Here is a 17,456-nt window from a genome sequence, read left to right on the forward strand (position 1 = left end):
TGATTATTTTTAACTCATACTTCAGTATGATTTCATATATATATGATTAATATATGCCCATCCCTGGAAAGGAAGGGGACAGGAGGGGGCATAGGGATTAGGAAGGAAATGGAAAAAATGGCATCTTTTGAAAATCTGGGTGCTTAAAAAAGGTCAGTCTGAGCAGCTTTGTCTCATAATTGCTACCTAATATCAGAAAATTTATGTTGCTCTGGTTTACCCCTTTTCTTAGGAATAAACTTTGTCGTGAGAAGAAGAAAACCACATGGAAAGAAACAATCAGACTGTTATCACAGAATTTGTTCTCCTGGCAGTGTCTGGCCTTCCAGAACTACAGGCCTTACTGTTCCTTGTATTCCTAATGATCTACATTACTGCACTGACAGGAAACCTTCTCATCTTTACCTTGACATTGGCAGACACTGCTCTCCACACACCCATGTATTTTTTCCTCAGGAATTTGTCCTTCCTGGAGATCTCTTACACCTCGGTAACCCTCCCAAAGATGCTGGCCAACCTCATCTTGGAGGATAAAACCATCTCATTCACTGGCTGTGCCACACAGATGTATTTCCTTCTATTTCTTGGGGGCACAGAATGCTTCCTCTTGGGCGTCATGGCATATGACCGCTACGCTGCGATATGCCATCCCTTACACTACACATGTATCATGAATAACACAAGGTGCACAGTAATGGCTGCTGTGTCATGGCTCAGTGGTATATTCATGTCCTTTGTCCACATCTCAGTCATTTTTATCTTGGGTTTTTGTGGCTCCCATGAAATCAATCATTTTTTCTGTGACATCCCCCCAGTCCTGAAGCTGGCCTGTGGAGACACTTTCTTGAATGAAATTGTGGTCTTTATGTCTGCCCTGATATTCATAACATTTCCCTTTGTCTTGATTCTGGTGTCATACCTTCTTATCATCATTGCTATCATGAACATGCCCTCAGCTGAGGGTAGGCAAAAGGCCTTCTCCACCTGCTCCTCACACTTGGTGGTGATGACATTGTTTTTTGGGACTGGCACTGTTATGTATCTGTGCCCTAATTCTGCATATGCCCCAGATATGGACAAACTGCTCTCTCTCTTCTACACAATCATAACCCCCATGTTAAATCCTATCATATACAGCCTGAGGAACAAGGAAGTGAAGGGGGCTTTGAGAAGGGTGATAGCCAGAAACTGCTTTCTGAAAACAAGGTCATAAAAATACAGGTGACCCTTGCCATTCGTGGGGGATATGTTCTTGTATCCCCTGTGAATGGGGAAATCTGTGAATAAGGCACTGCATTCCTGATTGCAGTCTGCGTTCATGAACGCAGTGCCCCTGGCAGCTGGGGGGGGCATGGCTCCGGCTGCGACAGTGGGAGCACGGCGGCAGGAGCCCAGTGGCAGCAAGTGCAGAGCTCCTGAGGAGCTCCTGTAAGTGTATAAAGTGTATTTAAAATGTGGGTTCAGCATTCACAAATATTTCAAACCGCGAATGCCAAACCCTTGAATAGCGAGGGTTTCCTGTAGTACAATGAGGCAATGATGGAACCATGTAAAACGTTTGAGATATGGGTTTATCTGGAGTGAGGTTGTAGTTGAGTTAGATACAGAAATGTTGGTTAATCTATAGGATCATTCCTTTTCTGCTCTGTCCAAGCAAATTTGCAGTTTAAGAGGCATCTGAGAAGATCACATCTAGGAAGTTATATGTTTGTGTTTCTATTGCTTGGTTTTCTTTTCAATGGAAAAATATACTTAAAGTGGTTTCATTTTCTCTAGAAACTTAAGTGGGAAATTCATCTAAATGCTTAAGGTGTTATCAAGAAATCTAAAATTTGAAGATGTTTCTTTATTCATTACACAAGTCACCCCATTTACCTAACAGACATATATAGTTGACTAAAACCTTCCAAAATGTGTCTTTAGGTTTACAGTTTTTCACTTACCCTACCACCTCTCAAATTAAAAGGACATCTTCCATGAGAATGAAATAAAAGTTTTTGCCCCTGATGTTTTAATTGTATAATTAAAACAAAAATTCTTGACTACGTCTTTAGATCTGATGGGTGGGTTAAATCTAAGAAGCAGGGAGACATATCCTGCCTAACAGGATACTAATGTGCATGGGGCATTCAGGATTATCTTTCTATTCTGTATACACAAGGTCTATCTTTCTACCTTTGTGAGTAGTAGAGTGGTTAGAATAAGATTTGGGAAAACTAGGGGATGCATGACATGGAATCATTTTGTAACAGGTCATGGCTATTATATGTACATCTTTCTGTGACTGATTTTGTTATGTTTGTTTAATAAGTATGTAAAGAAAGATCAATTGGGAAATTTTAGACATGAGCTTTCCTTTGATACCTGGAAATACGTTGGAAACATTAAAGAAGGATGTGTAAGTACCCTGAAGATAATAAAAGGATAGCTTTGTTCATCATATCAAACCAATCTCATCTTTCTTGATAGAGCAGGTTGCCTAGAGGGTGAGGGGGAAACAGTAGATATGAGGTAGGCACTACTGATGTATAACACATCCATGGGTATGTGTGGTGTCTGACACTAACACGTGGGCATCCTGAATGGGTTTCTTGAGCATACCAGATATCCTGCCCATGATGCCCAGTGTTTGGCTCAGGCTTGGTTACGGAACTGCTGCTGCAGCTGGGCCTGGCTGCATGGCCTGTGCTGGTATCAGGGCTTGGGTACCTCTTGGGCCAGGGCTGGATCCTAGGGCTCCCCCTGGTTAGTGAACTGCTAAAACCTGAGATGCAGGCACATGTCCTTGACTGCTCTCTGGCCTTTAGTCAGTTCTCCCTTTAGACTCACACCACACGTAGACCAGGCCCAGTCACCCACTGTCCCTCTTGGTGGTCTCTCCAGGCATCCCATCTCTGTCTCATTTTCATACCCTGTTCTCCAAATCTGAATACCTTCCGTTTTTGTTCTTAGCCTGTCCCTGTCCCCTTGATATGGACTCCTTTAATTCCTAGTCAGCTTTCTTGCACTCCCTACAGCTATTCTACCTGTTCTGTACCTCTCTCTCTGCTCTCCCTGGGTCCCCTTCAGTTACTTCTTTCATATTTCAGGGATCACAGTCTCTCTCCTTGTTGCTGATACGATGGATCTGACACACCTTTGGGCCTCAGTCCAGCTTCAGATTGGCTGAACAGCAGTAAAGAATCAGTGTTTCCTACATCTAAGGGACAAATGTAAATGCAAACACTGAAACAGTCCCAAGTGTCACCAGTTTGGAAACATATTTAAAAAGTAGCAGTTCCAGGGCAAACAGAAGTATTTGGTCTGAGCATTCTAGGCTGAGTGGCAACCTGTAGTGCTATTTCTCCACCACCTGGATGAGAGGGGAGGAAGGGAGAGGGGGAAGAGAGAGACAAGGAGAGAGATCATCTCAACATGTCCTGTGATGGCCCAGTCTCTGAAGGCCCTGAGGACTGCTGAGCACAGAGGAAGATTCTGAGCACCTCTTCCCAGCTCCAGTTACTGGTGTCTTTGTGGATGCACTGGATAATGGTGGAACAGACAGAGTTGTGGGTTCAAATGGGTGTTCCTTGAGCCAGTATTGTCTTCCAAGTTGTTGCTGGGTAATGTGGCCTTCATGGACATGTGCCTTCATGTTCAGCAGTTGCTACAAAACATGGCCTGAAATAGATGGCATGCCTTTGTGATCAACTGTAAGTAGTGGGGATAAGGCCACATGTGACCTGTGACAGTAAAGTTCAGCCTGCATTACAGAATGTGTTTTCAGTTGTTTGTGTATGTGCCTCTGTGCCTCTGTGCGTGTGTGTGTGTGTGTGTGTGTGGTTGGGTTCAGGGAGGGACTGTGGCTGGCTCCCTGGAGGGCTGACCAAATGCTTGTTGTGTAACATTTAGCATGCACACATAACACAGAACATTAGAAAATCCAACAGAATAAAACTGTATCTCAATCATATAGGTACATTTTCAAACTGTTGTAGCCAGTTGTATTACAATGTAATGTGCATGTATGTCTGTTTAAACTGCATTTGGAAGTCTGATCTTTACATGTATCCACACCCAAAGTCCTCCTAGGTGGGCTTTTTGCATGACTACTTTTGTGCCTCCTAAATGCAACTTTTCATTTTCACATTTTACTTAACTAGTAGTTCCTTGGTCAGGGATTATACTTTATATTTTATTTTTACAGCACTTTAAACAAAGGTGTTCTGTAGTGAATGTTTTCATAATTTTAATTGGTGAAGGTGATATTTTTCCAATAGAAGAAGGATAAAATAAATAAATAACTTCATAAAATTCTCTTTTAACTTCTTATGTCTTTCCTTTTAAAAAAAATGTTCCATCCGCCAGTGGAGCCAAAATTATCCAATTGCCATTTATTCATTTTACATCATACATATTAGATTCCTGGACATAGTTTCTGTATATGTTCAAAAGTGCTAGAGACAGGATGTTGGTGTCCAGACCTGAAAATAAGTTGGGGGTGGAATGGAGTCAAAGGCAGACCTGGAGAGGACAAGCAGGATCCAGAGGCAAGCTGTGTTAAGAAACCAAGAGGGCTACAGGAGAGTGGAGTCCACAGCTAAGTCAGAGAACCAGGAAATCAAGAGTTAAGTAGAGAGAGTCCTCAGGGTACAGCTTAGGATCAGGAAAAGCCCTGTTACCCAGGTATTCCCTGTTCTTCTTCATGATCTTAAATAAGAGATGTGGGAAGTCAGCTGGTAGGTGCCAAGCCACTTGGGTACAACAGAGTTGGCATAGTCTTGGGCACTGACCGTGGTCTTACAGAAGCCCTATATGGACTCTGGAAACAGCAGCAAAAGTAGGCTACTGTGTTGGTCAGGCCAAGGCCCTGGGTTCAGTGTCGCAGACCTGACATTTCAGCCACCTCCCCACTTAAGATAAGCCCCTAGATGGTGGTTCTGATTTATTGAGGTGGTTCTTATGGAATGCTTTCAATTAAAGGGAATGGGCCTTTTCTTCAGGTTAAGATGTGTGATCTTCAGGTCCATCCCTCCCAACCACTGAGGTACCAGAGCTTCCCCTGTCTCCACTTTGGGGCCAAGACTTTCACAAGAGGTTGGGGAGACTGGGTCTGATGCAGCAAAACATTTTCTATATATCATCTAAGATGGGATACATGGAATACTTGATGGGCCTTTAGGGTTAAAGGTTAGTTTGGGTCATGGGGTTGATCTGCTGGCTAACACAGTAGGCTCCTAGGACACAATGGTCCATTTTTTTACAAAGGTCAGTCTGTATGGAGCTGTTCAGCAGAGAGTTACACTTTCTGGTCAATGGGGTGGGAAAGCCCTGGACATCAGTTTAGGCCAACCTGTGTTTTATAATCTTCCTAGGCCTTTTCAAAATGCTGTGTCAGTTGTTCTTGGATGTGGTGCATGTGCTGTACCCAGTATGCAGATGTGGGGTTGGTGGATCTGTTAGTGCCAGGTGACACTGGGATGTAGGGGCAAGGGCAGAGAGACTAGAACTATAATTTGCAAAGAACAAACTTTGCCTTGTGAAGTAACAAAAGGGAGGACCAGTTATCTTGTCAGAAGTTAAGGTAGCAATGGAAGTACCTGCAATGGAAGGATCTGATTAGTCCTTTCAGTTTGGCCATTAGTTTGACGATAAGAGGGAGATGAGTGTTGGGTATAGACTTCCAACAGCTGTAAGGCTTCCTGCCAGAAATGAGGGATGAATTGGCAGCTTGGTCAGATGGGTTGTATCTTGGGAGTCTGTTGATCCAAATCACGTGGTCTACCCACAGCCAGGCTTTGTCTTTAGCAGAGGAACAGCCAGCACATGGGAAGAAAGTGGGACAGGTTTGTCATGGGAAGTTCATGAAAAAAGCTTGAGATATGAATCTCTATAGTAAAATCTAAGTCAATAGCTGCCCATGGCTGAGGAGAGGTAGGAAGGCATTTGAGGAGTCTGCTAAGTTCCTGATGAGGCCTGTTGGTACGCTCGCATACACCACAGGAGTACACAAAAGCCTGTACTGTCTTCTGCCTCTGTGGCCAGCAAAAGTAGTGAGAGGTGAGTTGGTACATTGGTGCCATCTTAGGGTGTCGCAACAGTGGAGAATCATGGCTGAGATAAAGGACAGTCAACCTGACAGGGCCAGGGGCACACTGAACTTTCTCCTCATAATGATAATTCCCTTTTTATGTGATGTGGGTCTTTCATGATGGCTTACTTGTCCTCTGGAGGTACTTTTAAATATCTTTCCATAGGTTGTAGGTAGGCTGTAGCCATTCAGTAATGGCCTGAATTAGTGCTTGCTGATGGGTCTGTCTGGACCACGTGAACTTTAACAATTCTGAGAGTACGCTACCTCAACCTACTACCTGCATCACAGGGATATCACTTTCTCCACTCTGCCCACATCTGGGTAGTCGCTGTAATTCACTGAGTACTCAATGGGCACATCTATATGTCTCCATGTGGTGATGTTGCTATGCTACTGTGCTTTAGTACTTCCTTTTGGAAGTATTAGAACATGTCACAGTAACAACCCATACTGCTCCATACAGGCAACGCACCCTTAGATTTCCCAGCTATGCTGCCATAGTGACATGCTGTAAGCGGGGAGAGCATCATTATGAGAATGTAGCTAATGGTCCCGTGTAGACCCATGTGATTGTTACATTGCCCTAGCATGCCATACAGAAGTATAACACATTGCTACATCACCATAGGGTGATGTGTAACTATGCCTTCTCTGCCCGTATCTGGGTTGAGATGGATACCTTGAGGAAAGAAGTGCCATTCAAGCCCTGGAGGACCATGGCTATGGACTGGAGCACTTGGAAGGCATGAAGGACTCTGAAGTCACATGGCCAGGCCAACTGCCTTGCCTGGAGCGCTACCTTGAGGACTATGTACTAAGGTGAGGGCCCCAGATTGTGAAGTAAAAGGAGAACTTTTTTTGTTCTCCAAGAATCTGAGGTAGACCCTTGAGAAGACTGTACCATCATCGTACAAGAATTTGTACCCATCTTCAGACCATGGGATATTTAATATTGTTGCTGATCTGGAGATTCAGGGGTGGGAGACAGTTTGGTTACAATTTTAGGATTCATGCTCACTCGGGTACATTCATATGGGCTCACATACTTGTTCGGCCCAAAGGAATTACACCTTAATAAGCTTATTTAATTGTCACATGGACATTTATGTATCCACACTGGACGTAAGTAGCAATGTCACCTGTCCATAAGTACAAAAATTAACATGAATATACTTGGATAACTGCCATTGGGGATATAAAGTGAACAGTTTCTAAGAGCTAAAATTTTGCTCTTAGTATCTGGTCCACAAAAGGAGCAGCAAATTAAAACTTTATCTTGAATGGTGGAGGTCTGTGTGGAGGACTTGAAAGTCTAAGGTTCAAGCTCTGCTGAAGTGGTACTGAAATGGAACTTGGTTACCCTATGATTTTACTCAAAGAAAAAAAAAACCTCCTTCAAATAGTTGGATATTTTAAAGGAATTATAATCTATCCAGGATGGGCTTAATAGTAAAACCTCACACACTGACAGGTTGAAAGCCTGAAAGGTAATGCTGTGATGAAAAACAGAGTGACCAGTTATTCACTGTTACTGAGCAGATTTCATAGCGGTTTGCATGTGCTATCACATGTTGTGTTGTGTTGTGTTGTGTTGTGTTGTGTTTTGTTTTGTTTTGTTTTGTTTGGGGGGTAATTTTTTTTCTGGAAAATATGGAGTTTTAAAAACCCCTTTTGAAAACCACATTCTTTATATTCAGTGTGTTATTTATTTGGAAATCAAGCTTTCCTACAAAATATGTTAGCAGAATTTCTGTAGCAAGCCATCTTCACCACAATGCACTACAATAATAATATCTGGTTTTGTTTTAATAACCATTTGTTTGAAAATCTGTCTGTCTCTCTTTCTGACCTTTATAATTCTGTCTAAGGGCCCCTGACTAAAACCGTCTTCTAAAACTGACCTATGACCTTTCATCTGATATACCAGAATCAGTCAAACTAACAGAAGAATGGTTTTCATCCTCCAGACATTTGATACTGTACAAGGTAAGGTAATGTGGAGTGTTAATGACATAATGTATAAGAGGCAGACAAGATTCTTTGGGTAAATCTAATATCTTTTAGTTGATCAACTTAAACAGTTGGAAAAGTTCTTCTTAGTATGCTTGCAGGTATAAATACCCTTCATCACGCTGAGGAAGCATCTGCAGTTGGTGTGTGCTCACCAAATGGGTAACCCATCTTTCAGATCTACTTCAAAGAATATTTATGACTTGAATACAAAACAGACAGTTCTTATAAATGAGAGTGAAGGCCAGCAGTTGTTAAATACTCTGTAGCATGGTGGTATAGTTATATAATACATATATACTTTTTTTGGAGGGGGGGAGGCAGGATTATGGAGAGAAATATGGGAGTCTTGTACATCTTGGGGCTGATATTTTCCCACTTGTTTCACTTCAGCCTGCTCCAGTTGAGCAAAATGCTATCCCATCACTGTGTATCCATTTTATCCAAAGGTTATTAAATATAACTTACAGAAAAGCCTTTGGGAACAGGGGCCAAGCTAACTCCTTCCTCATGTTTCCTTTGGCTTCCTCTTCTTTTGGTCCTACATATTTTCCCACATTTCCTCCTCAGTGAGATAGTTTAAGAGGAGTCATGGAGATTACTCTGGGCAACATCTAGGCACAGACCCAATGATTAGGGCACCTCGCGGAGACTCTGACAGGTAGAGCAGAAATTGGCCCTTAAGGTCAACAAAGGCTTTAGCATATGATTGTGAGTTTAAATGATTACAAATATTACCCTTTTAGGGTATATTTAGGCAAGTATAAAATGTTTAAACATATCTTTCTTTCTTCCCAAATATTACATGTTATTTCTAATAACACTAAGCCTGTGGCCTGTTCCTGCTCATTTTGGCAACCAATAATTTCATTTTTTCCCCAAAAAATATGACCATAGTACATATGGCTGTTCTCTTGTATTAAATAATCTCTATATTCAGCTACATTGCCATCAAAGAAAAGGACAAGAAGGATCAAAAGTGATTCATGGCAGACAGAGACACTCATCAGAGTCAACAAAGACTAATGTATATCAACTGCTAAAGGGAAGGTAGCAGTAGAGGGCATGGGGATTGGAAAGAAAAGGAGAGAATGACATCTTTCTGAATCTGGGTCTTTAGAATAAGTCAGTCTGAGCAGCTTTCCCTGTTAATTTTTACTATATACAAGGAAGTGAAAGGGGCTCTGAGAAGGGTGATAGCCAAAATGTGCTTCCTGAACTCTGGGAGATAAGAATCGGAGAAATAAGAAGAGTTATCAAAAACCAGAAAAAATGGGCATTTTTATTTTTGTTGTCCTGTTGCTTTGTTTTGTTTTCTAGAAGGAGATTTCTTTTTCCCTCAATGCTAGGAAATGAGTCTGGATGTTTACTCTGTTAGTGAAAACCTTAAAATAAAATGTTTCTGTATTCAAGGAACAGGTCATCCAATAGGTCTTTTCATTAGCCAATGTATATAATTTCCCAAACCCTCCCAAAATGTGGCTTTAGGTTTGCAGTTTTTTGCTTATTTTCACTGCCCACCAAACTCCAAAACCAAACAACAATCTTCCATGAACAAGAAAGAAAAGTTAGATTTTTCTTTTCTGATTATTTTATTGGAAAAGTTCAAATAAAATTCTGATCAAATCTCTGAATATGATCATTTGGATAGGAATGTAGAGACTGGAGATACCAGCAATGGCTACCCACTAATCTCCATAATGAATTGTCTTTATAAATCCTACATACAAGTTTTGTCTCTTCTCTATTTTAAATATGGTGGAAGTTAAACATTTGGGAAAAAGAAGGAATGGAGGACGAGTCAGGTTTGTAATGTGCAATGGGTATTATAGGTGCATCTTTCTGTAATTGTTGTTATGCTGTTTGTTTAATATTTGTGTAGGAAGGAGAACTTGGTGAATATTTGACAAACTATGCCACCTGGAAATATTCAGGGAAAAATGTTAGTTGAAAAATTCATAAATGTGCAGAAAATAAGAAGATTGCAACTATATTGTGTCACACCAGTGTCATCTCCATGTTTGACAGGGTCCTCTAGGGAGGCATGATATAAATAGTAAATTTGATATACCCTGATTCTAATAGGCCTTTTGATACTGTCCCAAAAAATATTATCATAAGCAAAGTGGAAAAATATATTCTGGAGAAAAACACTTCAAAATGGGCAGCAACTGAATGGCATGTTCTAACAATAGTTAACCATGGCTCATGCTCAAATTGGGGGGAGTTTCATGTGTGGCCGTCAAAGGATTTGTCCTATGTGTGATATTTCCTTTGATGACATGCATGCTAAAAGAAAGAATAAATGTATAACATTATATCACACTGCTTATCCAATGGTACATCTCAGATTAATGCTTTATTCCTTTTGGAAAAGTAGATACCTTTAGGTAACTAACCGGCATAATAAAGCTGGCATTTCGCTTTATGATCACTCCCCTAATTATTGGATTGTTTCCCTCCCCTCCCCATTTCTTAATCTCCAGCATTCTTCCCAGAGAGACAAGTTCGGTAGTTATTCGGTAGTTATTCGGTAGTTAGTGCCGAAGAGACTTTAAACAGAGTACTGTATGAGGTTTAAAGCAATTTACTTTAAAGAAGACTTTTAGTGGAGGATTTTGAATAGAAGTTAGTTCAGGGGTGGGCAAAATCCTGTCTGTGGGCCTGATTCATCCCACAGTAGGTCACTTGTCCTCACCCCAGCCCAGGCAAAGAGGAAGCAGGGGTTATAGCATGTGTGGCTGGTCCCACTGCCTCTGGGCATGCAGCACAGCTTAAGCAGGACAGCTGCTGGACAGCCAAACTCCATTTCCCAGCAGCCCCAGTGTTGGCTCCTTCTAGCTGCTGCTGCCGGACCCATCCCTTCTGCCTGGGCACTCCAACCCACCCACCCTGCACCCACTGACATGGCCAGGACCCACATAGGCAAGGCACATACCTGGGCAGTGGGGATGGGACTGTAGGCAGGCAGGGAACCATGTCCGGGAGCAAGATGGGCAGGCAGGCTAGGTCCCAGATACAGCTTCCCATCTGCTCAGACACTCTTCCTGTCTGCCTGGCTGTGTGCTCTGCCTGCACGGGTCCCAACTGGTGTCCATGGGTACCGAAGGATCTCTGGGCACTGACAGGGTGGGCCCCGGCCCAGGGCTGGGGTCAGGACCGGGGCAGAGCTGCTATCCACTCCTTGAATGCCCCTGCCCATGGTACTGGCACCCATGACATAGGCATGAAGGCAGCAGTTCATGGCTCTGCCCCAGCACCTGCCTTGCATTATCATTAGGGCTGTGCAAAATTTTGCCACCAGTTTTGTTTCGAGGTCAAAACAGCAAAATCGAAACAGAATAGATACGGTCAAAACAGCCTCAAAACAAAATGAGGCAAGTCAAAACATTTCACCATTTTGATGCTGTTTTGACATCTTGCTCATAAGCTATAATGGGGAAGTTTGAAAAAGCCTGTAACTTTGTCATTTCTAGCCATATTTGGAGGACACTTGCAGGTAGCCCCTTCTGAGGGCATGCAGTGTTCAAGATTTCAAGAAGATAGGTGCAGAGGGTTCAGAGAAACTGCACCCAAAATTCTTGAGAGCCAAACTTGTGTCACGTGTATGTGTTAAGCCACAGCAGGGTCAAAACTTCAGGCGTGCTAGCCTCTGCTGAGGCCATGAAGCCTGCCAGCCATTGAGGATATAGGTGCAGGGGTTCTGGGCTCTGGGTTTCTGAACCTCTAGCTGCTGACAGGCAAAATTCATGATATGGGTGCTTGTACAACTGCTGCCTCTCATCAGGGAGCAGGGCTGAATATCCCCCATCACTTGCCACCACAGACCTGGGAGTAATAATTGACCACAATATGAACATGAGCCGGCAGTGTGACATTGTAGCCTGCACGGCTAAAATACACTGGCATGCATCAATTGATGCATCTTCAGCAAAACCATTGCAAAGAAGTGATTCTCCTGCTCTATTTGGCTCTTCTCGGCTTAACACATACACGTGACACAAGTTTTTGCATTCAGGATTTTGGGGTGCAGTTTCTCTGAACCCCATGCACTTATCTCCTTGAAACGTGGCAGGCTTTGTTGCCTCAGCAGGGACTACCATGGCTTAACATATACGTGTGACATGAGCTTTGCTTGCAAGAACTTGGGGTGCAGTTTCTCTGAAACCCCTGCATCTATCTTCTTGACACTTGGCATGATTCATTCCCTCAGAAGGGGCTACCATTCCTGCAAGTTTCAACCAAATCAGGCTGGAAAATAAAAGATACAGCCTGTTTCGTCCTTCCCCGCTATATCCTATGGAGGGAAGGTTGAAACAGGGTCAAAACAGCAAAACATTTCAACAAACAGAACAGAACAGCTGTTTTGACTTGAAACAAAAGTTGAAACAGAACACTGTTTTGTCAAAATGTTGACGAAACACTGGTCAAAATAGAATGCTTCTGTTTCACACAGCCCTAATTGTCATCACCCCACATTCACTATCACGATCCCAGTCCCCGGCCCTGGACCCGCCAATCCATCCTGCTTCCAGATGCTCCCTGTCTGCCTGTGGCCCCACCCAAGCCACTTAATCATGTGTAGGGGCCACTTAGGGAGTTTGAATGAGTTGGGGGCGGGAATGTGGTGGGGGCTGAGTCAACCCACTAAAGCTCACTGAAGCTCGCTAAGTGACCCTCTGATCAAACTAATTGTCTAGTCCCTTGTCAGGGATGGCTTAATCCTATCTCAGAGTACAGAGATAGAAGAGGTGACCTACTGAATTCTCTCAGCTCTCTTAATTGACTGAATAATGTGGTTTGACCAGGTTCAAGAGACACGGAAAGTATTGGGAGATAAGTAAATCCTCATTTCAGAAGTAGGGGTTTCAGGACAATTAGAATCTGCCTAAATTTCAGGTACAACATGTACCTGTGTCCTGTTTCTTAAGGCTGCCTTCCAGCTATGGTTAAACAATTCCTTGTTTTTAATAGACTAGTTTATGCCATATTATTAACAGATGTGGTAAAATAGACATATGTTGGTGGCTCAACAACTGCACAATTGGAGAAAAAAAATCAAATTGGGTCTGAGCTAAAACTAAAGATGCTTACGCAAGTTACATTTTTTGTGTATCTGGCCCCTAAATGCATTCTACAGCCTTGACTTAGTACACAGGCATGGCTGCAGAGCACTTTAAAAATAGCCAATTGCACAAAAATTAACCCTAGTCAAATGAAGCATTCGATTAAGGCGCTCTAAAGCAGAGTGCCTTAGGGAACTTGTGCTCCTGCCAACATTAATCTTTCACTCAGGGATGGGGCTGTTAGTTGGGGAGGAATGTCAAAAGGGAGGGAGCAGCCAACACAGAGCCAGCTGCTTTTGAATGGCCAGAGTTAAAGTGAGGGGAGTGGGGTTGGATGGAACTCCCTTACCTCACAGACCACCCCCCCCCCCCGGCCTCTCTAGGAGCTGGGGCAGCTCCAACAGTCACCTGGAGCCCGGCAGCACTCAGCTACAGTGGCCCCACCTCCCAGGCAGCATGGGGTGCCCTGCCACGCTGTGCTGCACCTCTGTCATGGGGCTGCTGCTGCATGGGTGCCAGGCAGGGTTGCAACCCCCGCTGCCCCCCACTACCCTGTGCTGCATGGGGGGACTCTGACATGAGAACCCAGAGGTCCCAATCCCCACTCCTGCATCCAGTGAGTGTGGGGCTTTATTCTTTTTTTTTTTTAAAGCTCTGCAGTCACCTGCTGCAGGAGAGGTGATTGGAGCCTCTGGATGCTCATGGCAGAGCCCCACCATGAAGTGCAGGGCAGTGGGGGGCAGTGGGGATCCCCCCCCCCCCGGAATCTGCCACCCATGCAGCAGCTGTCGCATTGTGCAGGTGAAGCATGGCTTGGCTTGGCGCCACGCGCTGTCTGGGGGCTGGGGTGGATCTAGCAGTCCTCTGGAGCCTGGCAGTACTCAGCCCCAGCAGCCCCAGCTCCCAGGCAGCTTGTGGAACCCTGCTGAGCTGCGCATCACGTGTGCCATGGGGCAGCTGCTGCATGAGTGCCAAGCAGGGGAGGCAATCCCCGCTTCCCCCCACTTCCTCAAACAGTGGGTGGCTCTTCCATGAACAGCGAACCCCAAAGAGAGGACCCCATTGCCACTCTTGCAGCCAGTGAGTTTGGAGGTTTGTTTTTTTGTCTGTTTTTTTAAGTGCTGGGACTAGGCTCAGGATGGGCTGGGGATGGGACCAAGCAGGACAGCCATGGGGGCTCCTCCCATGGCTCCCTGCCCAGGGAGAGGCAGGCACATCTGGATGAGCTGCCGGGCTGTACCTGCCTTTCCCCAGCTGATTCAAATCATAGAATCTGTCCGAATCAGCACCAAATCTTCCAAAGTTGATTTGGCTGAATCAATTCAGGACAATGATACAAATCTAAGAATTGAAACACTGCCCTCTGAATTGACCAAATCTGAATCTGAATTGAATAATTCTCTATTTGCACAGTCCTACTGTCCTGTCCTGTTCACATAGAGGCCGGTTACCAATTACTAGGATAACCATATAAACATTATTTAACTACTGCCTTAGCAACTGCCACATGGTCATGGATTGTATATTTGTGTGTCTTAAGGCTCACTGGAGACTGCTAAGGGTCCATCTGGATGCAGGTGAATGTTAAGCTTGTGCAAAGTGGCTAGTGTTCACTTACGATTCATATTCAGCCGATTCGGGGGACAGGGATTTGATTTGGTGATTTGAATCACTGTCCAGAACTGATTCAGCCAAATCTGATTTGGAGATTTGGCTGCTGCCAAATCTCTGAATCTCTGAATCAGGCAGCCCCCCCCCCCCCCCCCCCCCCCCCGCAGCCAAGCAATAGCTGCCCTGCCCACCCAAGCTCCCCGCACTTTGAAAAAAAAAAAGCCCCAACTCAGTGGATGATGCCAGGTGGGGGGTGATCCCTGCTGGCCCCAGCTGCATGGGGGGCTCTGCACAAGTCCCCCATCCCCCCACTCACTCCGCTATCCCCCCCACGGGTGCCTCACCCAGGCCAGATCTGGCCCTTAAAGAACCTCCCCCCCCCAAGAAAACCCCCACATTCACTGTTCTTGCTGGGGCAGGGGGTGCAATACTTGCTGCCCCCTGCTGCCTTGCACCATGTGAGGGGCTCTTTATGGGCCCCTGAATCCCTGAGGCCACTCCAGGAGGAATGAGTCCTAGGGCTTTTCTACATTTTATTTTCTTAAAGGGCCAGAGCTGGCCCTAGTCAGGCACCTGTGGGGGGGAACGGGGAACAAGGGGGGTCAGGGAGCTCATTCAGAACCCCCCTATGCAGTGTGGGCCAGTGGGGGCAGTGGGGATCATTCCCTGCCTGGCAGCATACGGTCAGCACCGGGGCTTTTCTTTAAAGGGCGGGGAGCTGGGGCAGGCAGGACACCCATGGGGGCCTGGTGGATCAGGGTTCCGGAGGGCTGGGGGAGTGGGGGGCCTGGCAGGGGTCCCCCCATGGTCCCCTCAACCAGCTGCCCTCCTCTGCCCCTATTACTTACCAGCTCAGAGTCCAGCTGCAGCTCTCTCCTGCAGCCACCGGGGACTGTCTGAATCATCAAAGCTCTCTGAATCTTTTCCGAATATTTGGAGAGCATTGAATCAATTCAGACCTTTTACTAGGTCCCCTGATTCGATTCAGAGTCGGAGATTCAGCCACCGAATCGGGCCAAATCTCCTCCGAATCGACTCACCACCCAAAGCTTTGCACAGCCCTAGTAACTGTTACATGCCCTGCTTCACAGTCTCTGCCTGCATCTGCAGGGTCAAAGGGGGAGACTATTGTTATGGTCTGGGCAGGGAAAGACAAGAGGCAAGCAGCCTGCCCCAATGCCTCAGAGGTCGAGCAGCTCAGAGTCAAACCACAGGGCAGTGTGTGAGTATTGAAAGGTCACTTTAAGAGATTCCAGGGGGAGGGCAGGGTTGCAGTACAAAGTAAGGAGAGGTTGGTGGGGTGGAAAGCCCCTGTGTTCATTTTGCCTTTTTGCATGCCTCCTATTAAACAGTGATGACACAAATCAAGCTTTCAACGAAAGTGCTGGCATGGCTGGGGAGTGGGAACATGGGAGTGGTAGCTTCACAGAGGTGTGGGGACTATGGTCTTATGCAGGATGGGAAGGGTGGCAAAGGGCCGTCAGATTGGTGGGGGGAAGGGAGGCAGAAACATGGGGATCAGGTGTTAAGCATGACATAGTGAGATGAATGGGAGGGATTGTGGGTTGGCCTGAACCCCCTCCTACATGGTCCTGACTAGAACCTTACCTCAAGGTTCAGGTCTCTGGCCAGGCCAGACAGGCAGGAGGTGTATGCCTGCACTCCATATGTTAGCCTGTGAACTCAGAGGCTGAATGAGGTGTGAAGCAGGGAATTAGCTTAAGCACTCCTCAGCTGAAGGGAAGTTGAAAGGGACACACAGGACAATAGCAACAACATCTCCCCATACAGATGTGCCTTCATGAAAGTACCTTAATCAATAATCACCCAATTCAGTTGAACTTCCCTACCCTACACACCCCCAGTGGGATGTAGGTGCAGGATACACTTCTTGGCCTGCCAGAGGTAAATTGTGTCTGCCTTACTCAGAACCTAGGCATGCACCCCGAGAGCATGCACCCTGCAGCGGTACCTGCTGGGGACTGACTGGCTGGGGAGCAGCTCTTCCAAAAACTATCTGGGGGTTATAGTGGACAGTAATCTGAATATGAGCTAGCAGTGTGCCCTTGTTGCCAAGCAGGCTAATGGCATACTGGGCTGGACTGAGTTCAAACTTACTGGGGGCAGGCAGAGCAAAATGTCTACAAGTTTCATCATGCTGGCTAGGTTCCTGGGACAGGAAGGAGGGAAGCCTCGCTGACATTGTTGTGGGCAGTGACTGGGAGACTGTGTGGGCAGCTGTGGGCTAGAAGTCTGAGGGTTTAGGAGGCTGAGTCCTAAAGAGGCAGGCAGGAAATAAAGGCAAGAAATCAAGGACATAGGCTACCTAGAAGCCTGGGAATGGTTGCTGTGTTGTATTGTTGTAGCTATAATTGCTGTAATTGCTTTATATTGCTTTTTTATAATGAACCTTGTTATGATTTATTTTTCATAATATTTTAATCAGTCATTAGTGTTCTAGAATTAACCATCTATTTTAAATTTCCTATTGCTTAGCATAAATATATTTGACCTATTGGTCTCACGAGTTTAGAACTTAAATTTAGTATAAGAAAAATACTTTTGTAAGGTCTGTGTTATGTCTGGCATGTTTGAAAAGAGGTAATGAAAGAATGAATTACGAATGTATGTAACAATGTGAAGGAAGACAGTCCTCTCACAGCAAGTGAATATAGCCTTGTGTGGTTTAACAGTTA

At 45.0% G+C, this 17,456-nt stretch overlaps 1 protein-coding gene across 1 annotated transcript; it reads left to right on the forward strand.

Moving 5' to 3' along the window:
- The first annotated feature begins 265 nt into the window (after window positions 1-265).
- On the forward strand, window positions 266-9,066 carry LOC132251915 (olfactory receptor 10A4-like). The gene is made up of 3 exons (XM_059731842.1): window positions 266-1,174; window positions 6,956-7,050; window positions 9,024-9,066. Exons 1-3 carry the CDS (start codon window positions 266-268, stop codon window positions 9,064-9,066), a joined length of 1,047 nt encoding a protein of 348 aa, XP_059587825.1.
- Window positions 9,067-17,456: the final 8,390 nt, after the last annotated feature.

The sequence above is a fragment of the Alligator mississippiensis genome, chromosome 7 (assembly GCF_030867095.1).
Source record: "Alligator mississippiensis isolate rAllMis1 chromosome 7, rAllMis1, whole genome shotgun sequence".
Lineage (NCBI taxonomy): Eukaryota > Metazoa > Chordata > Crocodylia > Alligatoridae > Alligator > Alligator mississippiensis.